At 42.0% G+C, this 24,611-nt stretch overlaps 2 protein-coding genes across 2 annotated transcripts in view; both read left to right on the top strand.

Moving 5' to 3' along the window:
- The window catches only part of LOC144505587 (uncharacterized), a 285,648-nt gene that overhangs the window by 97,609 nt on the left and 163,428 nt on the right, over positions 1-24,611 (top strand). The window lies entirely within an intron of this gene.
- LOC144505627 (protocadherin-10-like) lies at positions 674-4,784 on the top strand. The gene is made up of 2 exons (XM_078231740.1): positions 674-3,385; positions 4,652-4,784. Exons 1-2 carry the CDS (start codon positions 917-919, stop codon positions 4,688-4,690), a joined length of 2,508 nt encoding a protein of 835 aa, XP_078087866.1. The 5' UTR covers positions 674-916; the 3' UTR covers positions 4,691-4,784.

Here is a 24,611-nt window from a genome sequence, read left to right as displayed (position 1 = left end):
AAATGAAGGTGGGGTGGGGATTATGGAAATCTAAACGGAGGCGAGTCAATTGATTTTTTTTCGAGGTTAACGAGGAGACAATTTACTCTTATGCAAAAGGAAAGTACTGCAGTTTCTGGAGATCTGAAATAAAGACAGAAAGTGCGGGGCAATCTCAGCAGGTTTGGAAGCACAAGAGGAGAGAGAAAAGGAGTTAAGTTTCGAACACAATATTGCGCTTCATCGAACCTGCTTTGGAAATATTTAGGCTGCGTTCAGTAAACAAGAACCACGGAGTGAGGTTGCAAATACATCACTTAACTATTATACATGAATAATAATTTGAAATAACTTAATAGGACCAATGAACTCTGCTGACAACTTGTGTTCATATTTACTAATTAATTGATCTTTTGACTTATATTCTACAAATTTGACTCTTAAGATGTGCATTGAATTCAAGCTCCAGAGGCACTATTTACAGAAGACTGAAGTATGCGAAAAAACGAAACTTAATTTTTAATTGTGCAACACTAAATCTAAGTATCTGCGCGGATTAAAGACCATTCCGCTTTAAGAAATCAACTGTACTTTAATTGGCTGAATTTCAATGTGTCTCTGCTCGCCAATCAGAAGCTGAGATGTAATAGGGGATCCGGACTGCCCCCTTCACTACCCATCCACCATCACGCACGATCAGACGCAGTATAAAATTGGATACCGAGCAGCTCGGCAGCATTTGTGCACGAATCCACTGGCAATTTTAGACAAAAAACAGAAGATTTGAATGAAGTAATCCCAGCAATTCGAAACGCAATCAGGTATTTACTGCATCGCAGATTTTCCAGTTTTTGAAATATACTGTGTTCTCACCGTAAAAAAGGATAATCGATGGTACGGACACGTTCTGAAACAAGGGGAATGTGTTTCGCTGGAAATGAGATATAAAATATATTGGTTGCTAAAATGCCAATTATTTTATTGTGTATTCACCTCGTGGAATCTAGTGTTTGGACAGATTCGTTACTCGATTCCTGAAGAACTGCAACTGGGCGCCTTTGTTGGGAATATCGCAGATGATTTGGGTTTAGATATAAAGCAGCTCTCGGCTCGCAGTTTTCGGATTGCACCCGGGCCCAGGAAACAATATGTGGATATAAATTTGGACACTGGCATTTTATTTGTGAAGGAGAAAATTGACAGGGAACAGATTTGCGGGCCTAGTTTGAGTTGTGTGATACCCTTTGACTGTTTGCTTGAAAATCCCTTAAAGCTGTACCAGGTTGCAGTGGAGATTCTCGATGTGAATGACAATGCTCCCAGGTTCGCAAAGCAGCTAATCCGTCTGGAAATCACAGAGAATTCCACGCCAGGAACGCGCTTTTTTCTCGAGTCCGCGCACGATCCGGACATTGGAACAAACTCCTTACAAACGTATGAGCTCCTTCCCAACGATTATTTTGTGTTCGATGTTCAGATGCGCAGTGAAGAAGGAAAGATGCCAGTATTGGTGCTGCAGAATTCCTTGGACAGAGAAACGGAATCCAGCCATATGTTAACGTTAATAGCCAAGGATGGCGGTGTCCCAGTGAGATCCGGCACGGCTCAGGTCTCAATCACAGTAAAGGATACAAACGACAACGCCCCTATTTTTCCCCAGTCAGTTTACAGAGTCACCCTATTAGAAACAGCACCCACAGGAACGCGGGTAACAATATTAAATGCCACTGACTTGGACGACGGTTCCAATGGAGAGATAGCGTACTCGCTCAGTAGCCACACTTCTGCGAGAGCTCGGGAAACGTTTGAAGTAGATTCTAAAACTGGTGAGATTCGATTGAAAGGGAACTTGGACTATGAGGAGAACAAGGTTTTTGAGATTATTATACAAGCAATGGACAAGGGTCCATACCCAATGTCCGGGCACTGTGATGTTTTGGTGGATATTATTGATGTGAATGATAACGCGCCTGAGGTGACGTTGAGGACTTTGTCCAACACAGTCTCTGAAGATGCTCCAGTTGGAACTGTAGTCGCTCTGTTCAGTGCAGCAGATAAAGATTCGGGGAGAAATGGGCAGGTACAATGTCAAATTTCAAAGAAACTTCCCTTTAAACTCGATTCCTCTTTGAAGAATTATTATGAATTACTTGTTCAACATCCACTGGATCGTGAAAATGCCTCCAAGTATGACGTCACTATAACATGCACGGATGCAGGAAATCCTCCTCTAACGTCCAGAAAAACCATTCGTGTAGAGGTTTCAGATATAAATGACAATGCCCCACGCTTTACCGAGTCTTTATACACAGCAAGCGTCATGGAGAACAATGTTATTGGCGCTTCTATATTTTCCATTACAGCCTTTGATCCAGATGTTGGACAGAACGCTCGACTTAAATACTCTATCCTGGAGACACAAGTTGAGAATGCCTCCGTGTCCACTTACATCTCAATTAACTCGGAGACTGGGGTCATTATCGCTCAGAGAGAATTTGACTACGAAAAATTGAAAACCGTTCAGTTCCAAGCTCGGGTCATGGACTCTGGAAACCCACCACTCGCCAGTAATGTCTCAGTTAATGTTATTATCCTTGATCAGAATGACAATGTTCCAGTGATCGTGCACCCATTAGCCGAGTATGGCTCAACGGTAACAGAAACAATATCCAGGTTTGCAGAACCAGGCTACTTGGTTGCTAAGGTATCGGCCACTGATGCTGATGCCGGGCAAAACGCTCGCCTTTCTTATTCCATTTTCCAGGCTACCCAGCATAACCTTTTTACTATTTCACCAGCTACTGGCGAAATTTGGACTATCCGTCGTATTGAGAATAAAGATGCCTCTAAGCAAAGGTTGGTGATTGTGGTAAAAGACAATGGAACGCCATCACTTTCTGCCATAGTGACCATTATCTTAACTGTGGTAGGTGGTGACACTGAAACTTTCTCCAGCGTTAGTGGATCGGTTGAGGATCCAGGGTTCACTCCTGATCTGAGTCTTTCCGTGGTCATAGCATTAGGAGTAATTTCTATCATTTTCCTCGTCATTTTAATTATTCTCGCTGTGAAGGTTCATCAAAACAGAAATGTTATGGGAGGTCGGCACTGCTCCTTAGGTACTTGGTGCTGCATTGAAAAAAGACAACATCTGACTGGAATTGAAAAGACCAGTAGAAATCTTCAGATACCACCCAACTATGTTGAGGTATTTGGGGGTGATCCACTTTCTCAACGATTCCGCTATGAATCATGCTCAACATTGCAGTCAACCAAGACAGACTTCATAACTCCGAGCACACGCAGGTCATCTACAGGCAAGAATTATGTGAAGGATGAGTCTTTGAGGAAAGATAATCACAGAATGACTAATTCTGAAAACTGCGGCAGCCCTGAATTCACCGAGGTGAGGTAATTTTACAAAGTGAACAGGATTTTCACGTAACTTGTATTGAATATATCGGCATTTGTGGAAAGCATGCCCGTTGAATTGAATGGAGCGGAAGTAATACCTTTGAGGAATAAGACGCGGTTTTCTACGATATTTCTATTTCCTGTCAACATCCATTTTTCCTTACTGTGCAATGATATGTTGTAGGATGTATTTGCATTATTTTGGAATCATATGTAACTCATTGCATTGTTAAATCAAGGTTCATTTTTTTCTGGGAGCCCATGTTCTCTTTGAGCACTTTTTGACCCACGAGATATTCAATTTGATTCGATTTATTATTGTCATATGTATTAGTATACAGTGACAAGTATTGTTTCTTGCACACTATACAGGCAAAGCATACCATACATAGAGAAGACAAAGATGGAGTAGAAAATGTAGTGTTGCAATCATAGGTAGGGTGCAGAGAAAGATCAACTTAATGCAAGATTGGTCCATTCAAAAGTCTGATGGCAGCAGGGAAGAAGCTGTTCATGAGTCAGTCAGTATGTGATCTCTGAATTTGTACCTTTTTCCTGACAGAAGAAGGTGGAAGAGAATATGTCCAGGGTGCGTGGGGTCCTTGATTATGCTGGCTGTTTTTCCGAGGCAGCAGGAAATGTATACAGTGTCAATAGATGGGAGGCAGGACTGGGCATCATTCTCAACCAAAAGCTAATTGGATATGAATTGTTGATTTTCTTCCGCACTGTCACCATTTAATTGCAGCTGTATTCTGAAGCTCTCGGTGCATGCACCAAACCAGGCAAATACAAAACATTTTCAGTTATAATGAAATAGCCCTTCATACCGCCTTTGTAAATCACTTGGTTAACTTCATGTTATTGCAGTCTCCGTGTGCTTGTTCTTTTACTAATACATGTGTTTCTGAGTGTCAGATTGGGTCACTGTTTTCTGGAATCTACACGCTCTCCGTGTCTGCATGGGTTTCCTCTGAGTGCACTGGTTTCCTCCCATAGTCTGAAAGGCGTGTTCGTCAGGTGCATTGGCCATGCTAAATTCTCCCTCAGCATACCTGAACAGGCATCGGAGTTTGGCAACAAGAGGATTTTCACAGTAATTTCCTTGCAGTGGTAATGTAAGCCGCCTTGTGACACTAATGAATACATTTAAACTTATATTACCATTCGTCATTTAAGATGCAGAATAATTGACTTCAGGTCAATACATTATTCAAAAATTTTTATGTTGAATCTTTTTATTCTCTATGGAGTGTAGGTGTCATATTTCTTCGAACTGATCTTTAGATACCATTAGAAATATGAACAGGAGTAGGTGGTTCGGCGCCTCGAGTCTGCCCCACCATTCAATATGATCATGGTTGATCAACATTCTTCACATCTACTATCCCACTCTTTTGCCATTCGATCTTCACGTTTGATGATGACACCACCGTAGTGGGTCAGATCTCAAACAATGACGAGACAGAGTACAGGAATGAGATAGAGAATCTGGTGAACTGGTGCGGTAACAAAAATCTCCCCCTCAATTTTAGCAAACAAAGGAGATTGTCATTGACTTCAGGAAGCGTAAAGGAGAACATGCCGCTGTCTACATCAATCGGGACGAAGTAGAAAGGGCTGAGAGTTTCAAGCTTTTAGGTGTCCAGATCACCAATAACCTGTCCTGGTCCCCCCATGCCGACATCATAGTTAAGAAAGTCCACCAACGCCTCTACTTTCTCAGAAGACTAGGGAAATTTGGCATGTCAGCTACGATTCTCACCAACCTTTACAGATGCACCATAGAAAGCATTCTTTCTGGTTGTATCACAGCTTGGTATGGCTCCTGCTCTGCCCAAGACCACAAGGAAAGGTCTTGAATGTAGCCCAATCCATCACGCAAACCAGCCTCCATCCATTGACTCCGTCCACGCTTCCCACTGCCGCAGCAAAGCAGCCAGCATAATTAAGGACCCCACGCATCCCAGAGAGTCTCTCTTCCACCTTCTTCCTTTGGGAAAATGATACAAAAGTCTGAGGTCACGTACCAACCGACTCAAGAACAGCTTCTTCCCTGCTGCTGATCTTTCTCTACACCCTAGCTATGACTGTAACACTACATTCTGCACTCTCTCGTTTCCTTCTCTATGAACGGTATGTATTGTCTGTATAGTGTGCAAGAAACAATACGTTTTCACTGTATGTTAATACATATGACAATAATAAATCAAATCAAATCAAATACTCTTAATTCTCTTACTGATCAAAAACAATCTGACTTGGTCTGAAATATACACAATTACTCTACTTCCACAGCTGTCTGTGGCAAGGAGCTCCAAAGACTCACAACCCTCTGAGAGAATAAATTCCTTCTCATCTCAGTCTTAAATTGGTGCCTCTTTACTCTGAGACTATGCCCTCTGTCCTAGTCTTTCCCATGAGAGAAAACCCCCTCTCAGCCTTTACCGAAAGAATCCTGCAGGTTTCAATGACATGACCTCTCATTTCTCTAAATTCCAATGAGTGGAGTCCAAACCTGTTTAATCTCTCGTTCATCAGACAATCCCTCCACACCAGGGATCATCCTTGTGAACTTTAGCAATTTAAATAATACTGTTATTTTGTTCTCCCTTCCAAAATGAGCAACTTCCCGTTTTCCCACATTATACTCAATTTGTCAGTTTTTTTCCCCAATTAGTTAACCTATCAACATCTTTCTGCAAACTGTTTGTATCCCTCCCGTATTTTGCCTTTCCATCTATTTTTTGTGTCATCTGCAAATTTGGCAACAGTACATTCACTTCATTCCTCCAAGTAATTAATATATATTGTAAACAGTTGTAGTCCCAGCATTGATCCTTGTGGAATCTACTAGTTACATGTCACCAACTTGAAAAATAACCCCTTATTCCCATTCTCTGTTCCCTGCCCATTTGCGAATTCTCTACCTATGACAGTATACTACCTCCAACACGATGTGCCCTTATCTTACCACTTAATCTTTTGTGAGGTACCTTGTCGAATGCTTTCTGGATGTCCAAAGAATCTACTGGCTCCCCTCTATCCGCTCTGTTTGAGTTTTCCTGAAAAAGAGATCTGGTCTCATGTATAAATAAGTGGAAACTCCCCCTGATTGGGAGGGTCTAGGTGAGACAACCGTTTAACCCCAGTCACCCCCTCAGATCCCACTGCTCTCTAAATGTATTGTAGGAATCTGATACTCACAATATCTGGCCCTGAACAGCAAAGCGCGAGATGCTACTTGTAGCCAATTATTCTGCACGCAATTGATGCTTCTGCAATCGAGCAAGAAGGGCAGTGTGCTCATGCATGATGTCAACCTTCACTTTGGATTTTAAATTTGATCAGTAACTCCGTGGCCACAATGGCATATCTAAGATCAAGTTGGGTAATTACAATTGGGGATCATAGGTTTGGTAATTCACTATAACATATGCATAATGAAATAGTCCTTTGGACCATTACAATTACTCAGATATTATTAAATACAGCAGGTCCCCAGCAACTCATTATTTCAATATTCTAAAAAAGAGGCAAAGCACTATACTTTTGCCACTTTCTGAACCCACTGGAGTTAACTTAAAAATATGAGAATTGTTGACTTTGTCTCTCACACACTCTAAACGTTTAGAAGTACTGTCTTGTGAGGAACTCTGTACATTCATGAAACTGTTTGCGTAATTTGATTGATTACGGATTACCAACAGTAAACCATTTTCTTAGTTCCTAGTTATCACATTCTCAGTTTGGTACTTTCAATGAATTAATATCAGCATGCCTTTGAGTGTCACATCAATCTAAATAAATCTTTCAGTTGATGCCATTCAAAATGCCCTTCCATACAGCTTGGCAAAACTTTTCAGAATCATTAGCAGATTGCCATAAGTGACAGCGAGGGAGAATGGAAGTCCTCAGACTGATTTAAAAATGATGGGCTACACTACAAAATATTCTGTAATTCTCTGTGAGTTACATAAGCTTGTGTAAATCAATGGATATTGGAAACGAAGATTTTCAAATAGCAGTTGGCAGAAGTTTCGAAGTGAGGCTGGTTTTGGATTTTAATACAGAATACATGGAAGGTTGTTGAGATGAAATGAAAATTGGCTTGGTGCCAGAAGAGTGTGGTGCTTTTCTATAATCGAGGGCAAACAATTCAATTTAGGATAACCAAGTACTTAAAAATTTCCTGATATTAACTAGTACGACCTGCTGCCCTGAGACAGTGATAACACCATTTGGCTTTTAGTACCTGGCTGATACTGATAAACTCTTGTTAAGAATAGTGTCTTGTACTTGCGCCGTAAGTTCAGACTTCCTCACAATGTTCTTACATTTCAACACTTGGCGTATGTTTTTAAGAAGTTAATATCTTTGATGTATTTCACTTAAAAAGCAATAGCAGAACTTCCTGGTATATTCTTCATGGATTCTTTCTCGGATCCCTGCCGTTCATAATGTTTGTAACTCATAGGGGTACAGTGTAACGGTGTAATTGCTTTATCCAGTAATGCATGGTGCGTGGGCAGATAGTGAGGTGAAAGAAAATTATAATTTTCAGAGTTTCGTTTAACAATTACTCTATGAAGTTGCTTAAAATGCGAGAATATTTAAAAAAACAAGCGAATGCATGCAGCATCGGGTACCAAAAGTAAGAGAAAATGTGTGATCATGTAGAAAAAACTGAAAGCATTAAGACAATGTGCAAAAAAATAGCAATATAGCAAATTGAAAATGCAGAACGACCTGGAAATTAATGGTTTTGAGTCATGAAGAGTTATTATGCTCGTGTTAGCAATGCAATTACAAGGCCCACTCAGAATATGGTCTGTAGCATTCATCACAACTTATTTCTCTCGCTTTAAAACTTGATATGTGTTGTCCTTGGGGTCAGGTTTTCTCGAATACCGTAATCTATGCTACACTGTAGAAAAGAGGATATAGAATTTTGTGTAGGCTTTGGTAGGGAGCATAAGTATATGATTCTCGATATTCATGCAAGGTTTGAGATTAGCACATTATCTTTCACAGATTATGGAATGTGTGATGCGGAGAATCAGTTCATGATTAGTTAAAACATTTAACTAAGTTGGGAGCTAGATATTTGGCGCAGAAGTGAAGGATGATGGAAACATCAGGACAATCGTGTCGATTTATAAATTTTGTGGGAGAACGTGGAACTAATTTGGACTTCTTTTACTGAGAATCAACGGCTACTTAAGGATTGAAGATATACTGGCATAGATTGAGAATTAGTTAATTGACAGAAGAATAGCATTGGAATGAATGGATCATTCTCATGTTGACAGGCTGTCACTAGTGAGGGAGGGTAAAGATCAGTGCCTAGGCCTTCGTAATTCATAATCTATATCAATGATTTCGATATGAGAATTAATTGTAATATTTCCAAGTTCGCAGATGACTCCACATTAGGTGAAAGTGTTAGCTATCAGGATGCAAAGACGCTTCAAGGAGATTTGGAGTAGCTAAGTGAGTGGGTAAAATTTGGCAGATGGAATGTAATGCAGATAAGTTATCCATTTTGGGAGGAAAAATAGAAATACAGAATGCTTCCTCAATGGTGTAAAGCTGGCAAGTGTTGAACTTGAAAGGGACTTGGGTGTCCATGACAATGAGTCACAGAAGCCTGACATGAAGGTACAGCAAGCAATTTAGAAGACAAATGGTATGTAGGCCTTCATTACATGAAGATTTGAACATTGCAGCAAAGATGTCTGACTGAAATTGTATAAAGCTTTGGTGAAACCATAACTGGAATACTGTGAGATGTGTTGTCCTCCTTACCTGAGGAAAGATATTTTTGCTATTGACAGAGTGCAGCCAAGGTTCACCAGCCAAATTCTTGGAATAGAGATTGGCGAATGAGGAATGAATAAATATGCTGAGCATATATTCTCTGGAATTTAGAGGAATTACAAGTGATCTCATTTAACCATACAAAATTCTTACAGGGCTCGACGGGGTAGATACAGAAATGATGTATCCTCTGGTTATGAGATCTAGGACCAGGCTACATAGTCTCACCATACGGGGCAGACGATGATACACAGAGATGGAGAGGATTTCCTTCACTCAGAGAGTGGTGAATCTTTGGAATTCTATGCGCCAGAAGTCTGAGGAAGAGCACTTATTGAGGAAGGTCAAGATCGTGATCGATAGATCTCTACATAAGAAAAACATCAAGGAACTTTACAGAAAAAATGGCGTTGAAATCGGCGACCATCAGTGATCTCATTGAATGTGGGCTCAAAGGGTCTGGTGGCCGACTCCTGTTCCTATGACTACTGCTCTTGTGATTGAAAGCATTGAAGTAATAAACATACATGTCATATATATTGAATTAAATGACAGGATGCATCAATCATGGTGACACCGAAGGCCCTCTTTTAAAATTTATTTTGCCACAAATGTTCAACAAACCTAAGTCTTAGGATGCTTACTGCAATTGAGTTCTAGAGGTATCATGACAACAACAGAAACAATATAGAAAAGTGAAAGAAAATACGGATTCAAATTTTAGTTGTGCAATAATAAATCAAGTATCGGCGTTGGCTTCAGACCATTCTGCTTTAAGAAATGAACGGTAATTTCATTGGTTGAATCTCAACATGCCCCTGTTCACCAATCAGAAGCTGAGATTGTGATTGGGGGATCCGGACTGCCCCCTTTACTACCCATCCACCATCACGCACGATCAGACGCAGTGTAACATTGGATAGCGAGCAGCTCGGCAGCATTTGTGCACGAATCCACTGGCAATTTTAGACAAAAAAGAGAAAAACTAAATGAAGTAATACGAGCGATTCCTAAAACAATCAGGTATTTGCTGCATCGCAGTTGTTCCAGGTTTAAAATATATTGATATAACTGTAAAAAGGATAATTGATGTTACGGGCACGTTCTGAAACAAGGGGAATGTTTTTCGCTGGAAATGAGATATAAAATATATTGGTTGCTGAAATGCCAATTATTTTATTGTGTATTCTCCTCGTGGAATCTAGTGTTTGGACAGATTCGTTATTCGATTCCTGAAGAACTGCAACCGGGCGCCTTTGTTGGGAATATCGCAGATGATTTGGGTTTAGATATAAAGCAGCTCTCGGCTCGCAGTTTTCGGATTGCACCCGGGCCCAGGAAACAATATGTGGATATAAATTTGGACACTGGCGTTTTATTTGTGAAGGAGAAAACTGACAGGGAACAGATTTGCGGGCCTAGTTTGAATTGTGAGCTATTATTGAAGTGTTTGCTTGAAAATCCCTTAAAGCTGTACCAGGTTGCAGTGGAGATTCTCGATCTGAATGACAATGCTCCCAGCTTCGCAAAAAAACAATTCCGTCTCGAAATCTCAGAGCGTTCTACTCCGGGAACGCGCTTTCCCCTTGAGTCCGCGCACGATCCGGATATTGGAACAAACTCCTTACAAACCTATGAGCTACTTCCAAACAGTTATTTCATTCTCGATGTACAAATGCGCAGCGGAGAAGGAAAGCTGCCAGTATTGGTGCTGCAGAGTTCCTTGGACAGAGAAACGGAATCCAGCCACATGTTAACGTTAATAGCCAAGGATGGCGGTGTCCCAGTGAGATCCGGCACGGTTCAGGTCTCAATCAGAGTAAAGGATGCAAACGACAACGTCCCTGTTTTTCCCCAGTCTGTTTACAGAGTCACCCTATTGGAAAGTGCACGTACAGGAACGCGGGTAATCATACTAAATGCCACTGACTCCGACGATGGATCCAATGGAGAGATAACATACTCGCTTAGTAGCCATAATTCTGCTGGAGGTCGGGAAATGTTTGAAGTGGATTCCAAAACTGGGGAAATTAGATTGAAAGGGAAGTTGGACTATGAAGAGAATCATGCCTTTGAGATTAATATACAAGCAATGGACAGGGGCTCTGACGCAATGTCCGGGCACTGTGATATTTTGGTTGATATTATTGATGTGAATGACAACGCACCTGAGGTGACATTGACGTCTTTGTCTAGTACAGTTTCAGAAGATGTTCCAGTTGGAACTGTAGTCGCTCTGTTCAATGCAGAGGACCAAGATTCGGGTCAAAATGGGCAGGTACAATGTCAAATTTCAAACCAACTCCCCTTTACGCTAGATTCTTCTTTGAAGAATTATTATGAATTACTTGTTCAACATCCACTGGATCGCGAAAATGCCTCCCAATATGACGTCACTATAGCATGCGCTGATGCAGGCAATCCTCCTCTGACATCCAAAAAAACCATTCGGGTAGAGGTTTCAGACATAAATGACAATGCACCCCGGTTTATTCAGTCTTTATACACAGCAAGCATCATGGAGAACAATGTTATTGGCGCTTCTGTATTTTCCATTACAGCCTTTGATCCAGATCTTGGAAAGAATTCTCGACTTAAATATTCCATCCTGGAGACACAAGTTGAGAATGTTTCCGTGTTCACTTACGTCTCTATTAACTCGGAGACTGGGGTCATTATCGCTCAGAGAGATTTTGACTACGAAAAATTGAAAAACTTTCAGATCCAAGCTCGGGTCATGGACTCTGGAACTCCACCACTTGCCAGTAATGTCTCAGTGAATGTTATTATTCTTGATCAGAATGACAATGTTCCAGTGATCGTGCACCCATTAGCCGAATATGGCTCAACCGTAACAGAGACAATATCCAGGTTTGCGGAACCAGGCTATTTGGTTGCTAAGGTATCGGCCACTGATGCTGACGCCGGTCAGAACGCACGTCTTTCTTATTCCATTTTCCAGTCGATCCATCAGAATCTTTTTACTATTTCGCCAGACACTGGGGAAATTTGGACTATCCGTCGTATTGAGAATAAAGATGCTTCTAAGCAAAGGTTGGTGATTGTGGTAAAAGACAATGGAACACCAGCACTTTCTGCCACAGTGACCATTATCTTATCTGTGGTAGGTGGAGACACTGAAACATTCTCCAGCATCAGTGAATTGTCTGACCTTCCAGGGTTCACTCCTGATCTCAGTCTTTCCTTGGTCATAGCTTTGGCTGTAATTTCAGTCACTTTTCTAGTGATTTTAATTATCCTCGCTGTGAAGGTCCATCAAAGCAGAAGCCCTTTCGGCAGCCACTATTGCTCCGTGGGTGTTTGTTGCTGCTTTGAAACAAGGCATTCTCTGAATGGAATTCAAAAGACCAGTAGAAATCTTCAGATTCCACCCAACTATGTTGAGGTGTTCGGGGGTGATCCACTTTCTCAGAGTTTCCGCTACGAGTCATGTTCAACATTGCAGTCAACAAAGAGAGACTTCATATCCCCCAACTCATGCAGGTCATCTACAGACAAAAATTATGTCCGGACAGAGTCTGTGAGGAATGGAAGCCCAGGAATGACTAATTCAGAACATTACAGTAACCCAGTGCATATAGAGGTGAGATATTTTCTAAAAGTGAATCAGATCTTCATAGATTTCATAGATATTTTTGGAAAATACTACACGTTGAAAAAAATAGGATGGAAGTGATACCTGAAAGGCATCATGGCCGATTGTTGCACTATTTCGATTTCCTATCAGTTTTCATGTGTCATTGTTGTGGAATGGTATCTTGTTGATGTATTTGCATTCCTTTGCGACTTATATTTACCTTATCACTTTGTCAGCCTCATTCAAAAGGATGTTATGGGAGCGAAGCCTCTCTCATGTCACTTTCTAACCCCATGGCCTTTACTAACGTGTGGGAGAATTGTTGTCTTTGTCCCATACACTTTAAACATTTAAATATACTCATCTTGCGTGGAACTCAATGTACACACTAAATCATGCTGGTACAAAATACATTCATTGATATGATTTCCAATTATGTCCTGCAAGCCAGTTGTTAGTTTCTAGTCACCCTGATCGCAGCATGGTAATTCTAATTAACTAATGTCGCATGTGTGTGACTGCCAGATCATTTTCAATTGGTCAGGCATTCCTATATTATAAGGTTGCAATTAAAATGCAGAAAAACTGACGTGGGCCAATTCAATATTTGCAGGATGTATACCTTGAGTGGGTTTTTTAGCCAATTGGGTATGAGTGCCATATTTCTCTGAATTAGTATTCAGATACCAATGAAATGAGAGCTGTTCACATGGAAAACCAGTAGAACGAAAACCTTCCTTTTTGGGAGATGCTTCAGCTGAAACCTCTATTCAATTGCAGTCATCCCTTAGTTCCTTTGCACTCTCAAGGCATGGCCAAAGTCTGGTGCCTCTAATACCTGGCCCTTAACAGCAAAACCAATGATAATTTCATCCAAATAATCTGAGCTGAATTGAGCTCCCTACAATGTGCAACAAGAGCTGTGTGCTCATGCAATGTGCCAAATATCTGCCCTGGATTTTCAATTACAGCAACACGTGTTAAAACCGCAGCCCAACTTTGTCCACCATGATCGAGTATTAGAATAGAAAGCTGTGGCTTTGGTGAACCATCGCAACATAAGCGCAATGAAATAGTCATGTAGAGTGGACTGGGCAGATATTCTTCAGGCTTCTATAAAATGACCACCTCGGGACCAACGGGCAACTAATCAATTTCAATATTGCATTCCAAAGAAATCTCTTGAACATTAGTTAATATCCCAGTCCACCTACCATCTAAATTTTGAAATAATTTCTGAATTAAGTGAAAGCCATGGAGAAGTGACATGATAAGCAACTCGTCGAAGTGATAGGCTGCATCACAAAATATAATAGCATTATCTCAGAGTTAACTTAGATGGTAAACAAATAGTTATTGTTAATGACATTTTGAAAGGACATCTGAGAACTGCCCAGGAAGGAGAATAGTTCTGGATTTGAAGACTCATCGAATTGACAGCAGTTTACCCAAAGGAAATTGGGATTGTCTTGCTGCCTGAAGGCTGTCAGTGACTTTTCTACAATTCAAGACAAGCTGGGCAATGCAGGATGAACGGATATTCAAAGCATCCTGATATTGATTAGTTGGGACTCCCACACTGACATAATAACCATTGAGGTCTAACCAAATGATTTAGAGTATCTGTCAATTTCCTAGTCTATTGTCAAAGAAAGTATTCTGTTCTTGCACTGTTATGTGTGTGCTTGGAGCTCCTTACAAGAAACTTACATTTCAACATTTAGAACGTGTAGAATGAAGTCAACATTTCCGGTGCATTTAACTTTAGAAAGGATCAGTAAAACTTGCTAGCGTATTCTTCATGAACATTTCTTAGTGTCACTTGGATGTGTGAGTACGTAGTGAGGTGATAGAAAAATGATTACTTTCAGGGTGGCATTTGGCAAATATCAAAAATTCTTCAAAGCATGAAACGTAATTGACATGGATGAAAATAAATGAATATGCATATGATCAGATACAAAATGTAAGAAAAATTGGAATGATCATATACTAACAGTGAAAGGCTAATGTAACCATACTATTTGAAAAGGGAGGCAGAGAGAAGACAGGGAACTGCAGACCAGTCAGCCTAACGTCGGTAGTGGGGAAAATTCTAGGGTCCATTATTAATGATTTACAGCAGGGCACGTGAAAAACAATGGTAGAATCAGTTAGAGTCCGTATGGATTTACAAAAAGGAAATCGTGCTTGACAAGTCTACTGGAATTCTTCGAGGATGTAACTAATAGAGTTGGTGAAGGGAAATCAGGCCATCAGTTTTATTTGGACTTTGAGAAGTTTTTGACAAAGTGCCACATCAGAGATTAGTGTGTAAAATTGAAGCTCATGGGATTGGGAGTAACGCATTTCGATGGACTGAAAGTCAACAAAGATTAGGAATAAATGAGTATTCTTCCAAATGGCAGACAGTGATTTGGTTCTTGGTTCTTGGACCCCAGCTGTTCACAATATTTATTAATGATTTAGATGGAGAAATCTGCACTGACTCGCCGAAAAGGCATCACATCCAGACCCATCAACCCGCTCCTGCATGCCTTTTATCATCATTCTGTGTATTGACCATGGCCAATCCACCTAACCTACCATTCTTTGGACGCGAAAGCGCAATTTAGCGGGATTGAATTTCATTGCCATTGATCAGCCCACTTGAACAGCCCATCTATATCTTTCCGTCACTAGTTACCACCCCATCAATTTTTGTATTGCCTGTGAACTTACTGATCAACCCTCCGACATTCAAGTCAAAATCATTGTGCAAATGCATGTCAGATGCAGTAGAATATGAATAAGTGTGAGGTTAACCACTATGGTAGCAAAACTAGAAGGCAGATTATTACCTGAATGGCCATAATTTAAGAAAGGGGTATTTGCAAAGAGATCTGGATGTCCTCATACATCAGTCACTGAAGGTAAGCATGCAGGTGGAGCAGGCGTTAAAGAATGCAAATGGTATGGTGGCGTTCGTAGCGAGAAGATTTGTGTCCAGGAGCAGGGATGTCTTGCTACAGATATACAAGTGAGGCCTTGGTGAGGCCACACCTGGAATATTGTGTACAGAGTTGGTCTTCATATTTGAGGAAGGATGTTCTTGCTATAGATGTAGTACAGCAAAGGTTTACCAGAATGACTCCTGGTATAGTGGGACTGACATATGGAGCAGGCTTGAAGGGCTGAATGATTTACTCCTGCTCGTATTTCCTATGTTTCTATGCCTTTAAAATCCAAGCAATAAGAAGGGAGTAGTGATATCACAAATTAAGAATGCAGAAGCGCCTGGACGTTAATGGTTTAGAGACATTACAACTTATGCAAAGTAATTATATAGCTAATTCTCGAGTGTGGTCTGCGGTATTGATGAAGGTGCATTTCCTGTCTTAGATCTTGAAAGATGACTATGATGATTTTTGGCCATTGAGATTTGTGTTTTTGAACACCTTAAGGACCGAGATATATGGTTCACTTCCATTTCAAAAAAGAGAATACTGGGGTTCATGTATGCATGCTTTTGAAAAACTGAACACCATAGGTGAAATTGAAGACAACAAAATATTAACTTGGACCTTAATGCAAGACCAGGGGAGGCGTGTTTTAGAAGACATAATGTTCGAAATTTATGCAATGTTCCAGATCAAAATCCACAGATTAGTGCATATGTGGCGCAGAGAATGGAGTTTAACATATATCAATTAATACACTAATAGGATGGTTTGCTGAAAGTCTGGGAGAGAAGTGGAGGATTATGGAAATCTCAATATTGTAGTGCCAATTGTTCATTTTTATGGGAGATTAAGGAAATAATTTAGTCTGCAGTATTGCTGAAAATAGCGACATGTAATTGATGCTTTTCATCTTGCACGTATCAGCACAGCTGCAAGAATGATAAATTTTAAAGGGAACAACAATTTATGCTGCATGAGAAAATCGTGCTGATTGGTTGTCAACTGACTATGATTGGTTGGGGCATTCCCATGGCGATCTATTGACCCCCATGACTTTGTTCAATCCAAAACAAACTGCAATGCTGGACAAGTTCCTTTTCCCAGCAGAGCACAGTTCCTTGGGTATGAATATATATACCTGAGAGCAAGCATTAGTGAGAATCATTGTGAGCCCAAATGATATGTTAAATTGGTTGTTAGTGTACTTCTTAGCGCATTCGGGGTTGCTCAGCAAGTGTTGTCCAATTGCAGATTCCCATCCAATGTTAGATATTATGTAGGAATTTTGCCAGTATGGGATGTGTTGTGGGAAATGTACCACTGAGTCAGGCTTGAAGGTTTCAAGAACACAGTTTTATTTTAATGAAGCTTCGTGGAGAAAAGGCACTGACAAGCAGCAAACCTCCTCTCAATGAGACAATAGGAGCAGTCCATCTTTATACACTTTACACAATAGATGGACCGGACATCTAGCTGTTATTACATCGTTGTAATCAAGTAGGTGATCGATTGTTAACACATCATTATAGACAAATACAGACAGATACAGACATAAGCATGTTAACATCGCATTGTTCTATGAATTGATACATTTCCTTCATCAGTGACCATCAATGGTTTTAGTTTCAGTCTATTCATATAGTAATTTACAGTAATTGGTTTTCCTGCAGTTATGTATTCCCGATCCCACCTGTAGCTAATCTCGTTATCCAACCCTATTGTCCTTATCCTAAAGAGTGCCTCAAGCCCTGGCTGGCTTCCTGCAGGATTTGATTCCTGCATGTTTAACTTTGAATAGCTGTCTGTCCTTTATGTTTTAATCGCAGGTGGCTGTTTGTACTGAAAGTCAGTGCCTGTTTAATGTCTCTTTCCCAGGTGACTGTTTATGTGCCAGGCAGCCATTTTATGTGTACCCATCTGTATATCTTTCCCACTTCAGGCCCCACTGTTGGTCGGATTATGAGTTTCACTAATCCCTAGACCAATAATTTTTATATGTATAATTCTTTGTTCTTCTTTCCTTCTTCGTTTCTTCTGATGTCTTCAGGGATATTCATCGGGGTTTCTTCTTCGATGTATACACTGGCTCCTGGCACAATTCTAGTCAACATTATTTTAAAACAGACATTAAGGCATCCAACAGTCAGACAACAGACAATTACAATTGAAATGAGTATGACCAATCCATGTAATAGATAAGACCTACTAACCATTCCAGCCAGTTACTTCCTTTCTTGGGTCCGTGTCTGAAGCTATCAAGTTGTTCTCTGATGCAATTGATGACCTGTGTAATGTTATAGGACTGGTCTGTGACATGGGTTATGCATTTATTGCCTATAATTGTACACACCTTTGTTGTGCTAACTGAAAGTCCACTGTGTATCGTGCCTGCTGTGCATATAATCTCAGTTCAGCCATTTCTTGGTTAACAGCCTCCAGTGCTTTTGAAGTGCTGTTTCCCAGGACTGTTAGTCCACAAACAATATGATTCCTATTCTTTGCACTAATCACTCCTGCTGCCCCTCCCCCCCCCCCTCCCCGCACCCCCAGAGATAGGGCTCCAAGGAACCCATATCCCAGTGAGGATCCCATTGTGCCCGGGGCTTCCCAGTCAGCGCAGAATTCTTTGCTGATAGCCCGAGTTACTATTCTCCTCCGAATATGCCCCTTCTGAGGGCATGGAACAGTCAGTGGTCCTATTGTTCCTACTGCAAAACGGTTTGGGAGGTTTGGTGTTTCTGTCATGTAAGTACCATTGAAGAGGAGCACATATCCCTTCTTAGCCCGGTAACATTTAGTGTCTTGATTATGAGTCTGTTCATATTGCCAATTGTTCGGTTTACATGACTCCCCATTTGATCCCACCACCTGGTAAGTATCAAATGGATATGTCCATTTGGCTGAGCTTACGTGAGTCCCATTGCACTGTCCACAAATAAGCTGTCTTCCCGCGGTTATATTCAGACATTTCTGTTCATCACAAGTGCAAGTAAACTGTCCCTTATTAACCCGACAATGTTGACGGACTCACTGCATCTGTACACAGGAATCATTCTTAGGGACCAAAGCATAGGCACGTCCCCATCCTTGCCCCGTAAAACAAAGCAGATAGCTTGCAGTATCTGAACAAGCTTTTCCTCCCACCTGTTGGAACCCCCTGCACACAGGATCTGTGGGGTTTACAAGTTCCACACATCTCCTCTGAATGCCTCTTTTATATTTGCCAATTTGTCCCTTACAGGGTGTATCTGATGTATCTACAGTATATAGGTCATGAGGCGTCCACCCAGGGGTGGCTACAAATAGGGCTTCTACCGATTGTGCTAACGGGTAACATACAGTTCGATTCCCGTGTAAATGTATGTGAGCTTTGTAAAACAAGTTATCTTCCAATCCAGTTAAATTTACAGTCACGACAACGCAAAGTAGTACAGTTACATACACGATTACATACATAGTCACAACAATCAAATATCAAACCTAACACTATAATTCATATAATCTTTATGAGTTATATTATCTATCAACCCAGCCGTTAGCGCCAGTCGTTCTTGTTTGCAGTCTTTGCCTGTGTTGAGGAAAGCAGTTCTGTTAGTTCATCAATTTAATTACTTATTTGTTCCCTTGTGTAATTTTAGCTGTGTCCAATGTTTCCAGACACCTTTCCCTCTTATATCTATACAGGCACAGGTGTCTCCACTAATTATAACTTCATATGGCCCATTCCATTTTGGTGCAAACTCTGGTTTGTCAGGTAATGTTTTTACTAGGATGCGACTTCCCGCTGTTGGGACATAGGGAGCATTTCAAGCTCTCGCTCTGCGTCTTTTATTTCCTGATTGTCCTTTACCAATTTGCGCATCCCTTTTAGTTGGGTGCTTTGTTCCAGAACATATCTCCTGATTGTATCTTTTAGTGGACCTACATCGGTTCCACCTGTTATGATGCTTTCAGGTAATTGCATCGCCCGTCCTGTCATTAGCTCATAAGGGGTTAATCCGGTTGTCCGGTTTGTGGTAGCTCTTAATCTCATTAGTATAGTGGGCAATACCTCTGTCCACATTTTTCCCGATGTTTGTATGGCTTTAGATAATGCATTTTTCAGTTTTCTATTCATCCGTTCCACCAATCCAGAACTCTGTGGGTGGTAAGGGATGTGAATTTTTTGTTTTATCCCCATTAATTGGCATACTGATTTTAACCACCTTTCCAGTGAAGTGCGTCCCTTGGTCCGAGTCGATTTGTACCCCATCTAGGGACTTCCCCTTCTGCCAATATCCTGGCCACTGTAGTAGCAGTACAATTTGTCGTAGAGAACGCTTCTACCCACCTGGTGAACTGGTCTATGATAACCAGACAATACGTTTTGCCATGGGATTGTGGTAGTGGCCCTGTGAAATCTATTTGCAGATGTTCCCTGGGTCCCTTTGGTCTCGGCTGGTGTCCCATTTTAATTTTTATGGGTCTACCAGGGTTGTGTTGCGCGCACGTCACGCATCAGTGTCACTGTCGGGCTATATCTCTTCCCATTCCTTTCCACCACCATTCCTTTCCGATATTAGTTATCATGGTCTCTCTACCCACATGTGAGAGTCCATGGTGTAGTCCCAATAGGGTGTTTTGTATGCACTCTGGTGCTATTACCTTATCGTCCCGTCTCCAAATGTTATCAGTCCCTTTGACTGCTCCCTGTGCTTCCAATTTCTCCTTTTCCTCCTTTGGGGTATCCTCATGTAAGTCCCGAATATCTATTTCGTCTCCTGTCTGTTCTGTTGCTGCGATTGGCAGCTCGCCAATTGTCTCCTGTCCTAAAGCTAACTGTGCCGCCCTGTCTGCGGCTTGGTTCCCTTTGAAATTTAACCACTCCGGGTTGTCTCTTCCTGGCTCTTTCTGGTGCGCTTTAATTTTGATTACTGCGGTTTCTCTAGGTTTCTCGCTAGCTCTCAATAATGCCTCAATTCTTTGCTGGTGCTTATGAACCCTCTTATGAACCCTCTTCTTCCCCATGCTGTCATGTAGTCATATATGACTCCGAATGCATAGCGACTGTCTGTATAGATGTTCACCGTTTTAGCTTCAGATAACTCTAGTGCCTGTGTGAGTGCCACTGGTTCTGCCACTTGTGCGGATAGACCTCCGTCAATCCTTCCTGACCTTACTGTCTCTAATTTGTCATTCACTACTGCCCACCCTGTTCAGGGTAATCCTTCTACATATTTGCGCGACCCATCCACAAAAAGGGTCTCCTCAGCTCTTATTAAGGGTATATCCTTTATCTTACCCTCTTCTCCGTCCCTATCTATATCTTCACAATTGTGTGGCTCTCCTTCGTCTAAAATACCTTCTGCTGGGTTATTCCCTGTATCCCTTATTATTATCACGGACTTGCTTGGAGGTAGGAGGACAGCTTCCCACTTAGCCCTTCTCATGTTTGAGACTGACCTTAGATTTCCCGTGTTCAACATTTCCACCAAGGTGTGTTTGGTGTGAAGGTTTATATTCCCTGCCATGATTACTGGCTCGCTAACCTTTACAGCCCAGGCAGTGCAATCCAAGGCGGCTATGCACTTTGGCAGCCCGGTGACTATCTGCCCTTCTGCTGTGGAATAATATCCTATGGGTCTCTTTCTGTCGCCATGGTCTTGTGTTAACACGGCGGAAAGAACCCTCCTTCGTTACTACAATGGATATGGAAGTCCTTATTAGAATCGGGTAATCCTAGTCCAGGGGCTGATATCAGTTCTATTTTTAGTTTAGTGTAAGCCTTTTCCTGCTCGGGTCCCCATTCTACGGGATCTAAAGCTGGTTTTCCCCCTTTGACTAGTCTTTGTATGGGTTCTGCTAATTTTGCGAACCCTGGGATGAAACTCCGGCTATAGTTGAATAGTCCTAGCACCTTTCTGGCCCCTCTTACGGTGACGGGTCGCGGCACTTGTTGTATTGCCTTCTTTCGGTCCGTTGGCATTTCTTTAAGTCCTTGGGATATAAGGTGTCCGAGGTATAGTACCTGTGTTTTCCCGATTTGTGGCTTTTTGGGGCTCACCTTTAACCCTGTGGCTTTTAATTCATTCAGTACTAAATATAAGGCCTTCTGATGTCCTGACTTGGACTCTGAAGCTATCGGGATACCATCTACATATTGTAGGACCGTACTACCCTCTGACAGTTCTACTCTGTTCAGGATGTCACTCATTGCTTGATGGAATATAGCGGGGCTGTTGTGGAATCCCTGTGGTAAACGAGTCCAAGTGTATTGCTTGTCTCCCACTGTAAAGGCGAATTTGTCTTGGGATTCAGGATCCAATGGTAAGGACCAGAATCCGTTGGCTATGTCCAATACGATGAATATTTTATGCTCCTGTGACAGTCCATTCAGGATTGTTGAAGGGCTTGCAACAATGGGGTGCAACTTGGAGGTGACTCTATTGAGTTCGGTGTAATCTATCGTGAGCCGATAGCTTTCGTCAGGCTTGCTCACTGACCATGTTGGGGAGTTAGTGGTGCTAGTGGTTTCTCTCAGAATCCCCCTTTCCACTAACCCTTTAACTATCTCCACTACAGCTTTCTCTGCCTCTGGTTTGATTGAGTATTGTCGGTGTGGCTTAAGCTCTGGTCCCGGGACCTTTATTGGGTCCATTTTAGTCAAACCGGTATCCAACTTCGTTTTAGCACATACTCCAGGGACGGAGGCACAGATGGCTCCGAACCCTCCTGTTTCTAATTCCCAATTTCTTGTGGTGACTGTGGCCACCTTAATAGTTTCGAGGTGACTTGTAAGTTTCCCTATTCTAGTTTTCCGACCGTCCTGTCTTGGCCAGATTAATTCTCCCTTTCTACAGTCTATCAGAATCTCATATTCTTTCATCAGATCATTTACCATTATTGTACACTCGTTATTTTTGCACACATAAAAACTCATTGGTATATACAGATTGTTTATCTCTACTAACGTGGTCTCGCTCAGGTGGGCGGGTGTTTTGTTCCCTCCTATCCCAGTCAGGTAAATCATTATATTTGTAGTGTGTAAGGGTAGGTCAATGACAGATATGGACGCTCCTGTGTCCACTGGCATCTCACATTGTCTGCGCCCTACTAGTGCTGACACTTAAATCCTTCCCTCCTTCTTACCCTTGTGAATGGGGGCTGCAGACCGTCAATCTTGCTGACCCCGGAGGTCCTGTGGTTCCTCCGGTTCTGCTGTGGTCAGGGATCGGGTCGGGGGTATCCCGTGCTTATTCCAACACACTGCTTCTGTGTGTCCATACTTAGTACAGTGACTGCAATGTTTCCCACTGTTCCCAAATCTGTTCCCTTTCCGTGGAGTTTCGCAATCCCCCGCAAAGTGTCCTTTTCGGCCACAATTGTAGCAAGTCAGTTTAGACTTTGTTCCATTCCCATTACTGTAGGCTGCTACTCTTTCTGGCCTTGTTCCTACCTGGGATTTCTCTTCTCCCGGTACACCACTCGCCCACTCTACCAATTCATCGTAATCTTGGCACATAATCACTCCGATTTTTAGGATGACCTGGTGATCGCCAGAGAGTCCATCCTTAAAAGCCTGGATGAATGCTCGATCCCCTCGACCTGGGTTCCCTTGTCCTGAGCACTCTTGATATACCTGGAACAATCGTTCCTCGTATTCAGAAGCTCCTTCCCCTTTGAACTGTTTTGTTGTGGTAATTCTGCTCTAGTTAGTGGGAGCATTCCCTAATACCCTCTGAATCTCTGCTTTAAATTGGGCGAAGGATGCCTGTTTGGCATCTATCTCTGATGCTAGGGCGACTGCATGTGTCCACCATCCCCCATTACAATCCTGTGCTGGAGGAGCGGCGGGTCCACCTGCTACCTGCCTCCACTTATCCACTGGACAGGCTGCCCTGACCAGCTGGTGTATGTCTCTCAGGTGTAGTTGGTGTCCTACCCAGATTGTGTCTAATTCTTCCCAGAATTTAGTGTTTGCGCTTCTTGGTTGTAATTTACCCAGGGAAGCCATTATCTGCTGTCTCTCACCTGGGGTGAAGGGTTGATAAGTTGCCTTTGGTCGTGCATTTGTTCCCCCTCGGGTTACTGGTGCTAAGTTGTGTTCTCGCGCTTCCCACTCCTCTGAAGGAGCGGTTGGTTCCTGCTGTGTGGACTCATAACGAGGTGGAGGAACAGTTTCCCCTCTCCATTGCTTTTATTCTAAAACCTGAATTTGCTTCTCCAGTTCCCTCACTCGGGATTCTAATTCTCTAATCCTTTCTTTATCTTCACTCCACTTCTTAGTAGAGGCGACTACTTGCTCAATTAGACCAGCTAACTGATGTGTTAACATTACTCCTATCTTCTTTGTCTTGTTTCTCTTTTCTTTATCTATCCACTTTCTCTGCTGCTCTAAGGTCTGAGAAGTATCCCAGCTATTCTTTTGCATTCTCTTTATTAACTCTTTCCTGTCTGTCATGTAAATTTCAATGAGGGATCCTGCAGGTCGTCTTTTAACTTCATTATCTGCCATTTCGCAGACTTCACTAACCCCGGCCACAATTACTCCCTAGTATAGTGTGCTCTCTACCGTAGGGACTTCGCTACCCCCGGCCACTATTACTACTCTGGCACCGTGTTTCACTACCGTTACAGGATTTCAAGTCATACTCACGGCTTCCACTATTACGACCTCGGCAATGTGCTTCTCCACCGGAGTCCGGTTTTGGTCAGAGTTGATCAAGCTCCTTTTCCGCCCCACTTTTCACAACATTGACAGTACAGTCCCCAACTTTTCAAACTTTCATGCAATCAGATAGCAACTCTGCATTTGTTCGCCACTACAGAATTTGATGTTAACCGACCTCTGCCACTTGTGCTTCACAATCCTAAGTGCC

The sequence above is a fragment of the Mustelus asterias genome, chromosome 16 (assembly GCF_964213995.1).
Source record: "Mustelus asterias chromosome 16, sMusAst1.hap1.1, whole genome shotgun sequence".
In the NCBI taxonomy this organism is placed as follows: Eukaryota; Metazoa; Chordata; class Chondrichthyes; order Carcharhiniformes; family Triakidae; genus Mustelus; species Mustelus asterias.
The sequence above is the reverse complement of the archived record's forward strand: the minus strand, read 5'-3'. Positions and strand labels throughout refer to the sequence as shown.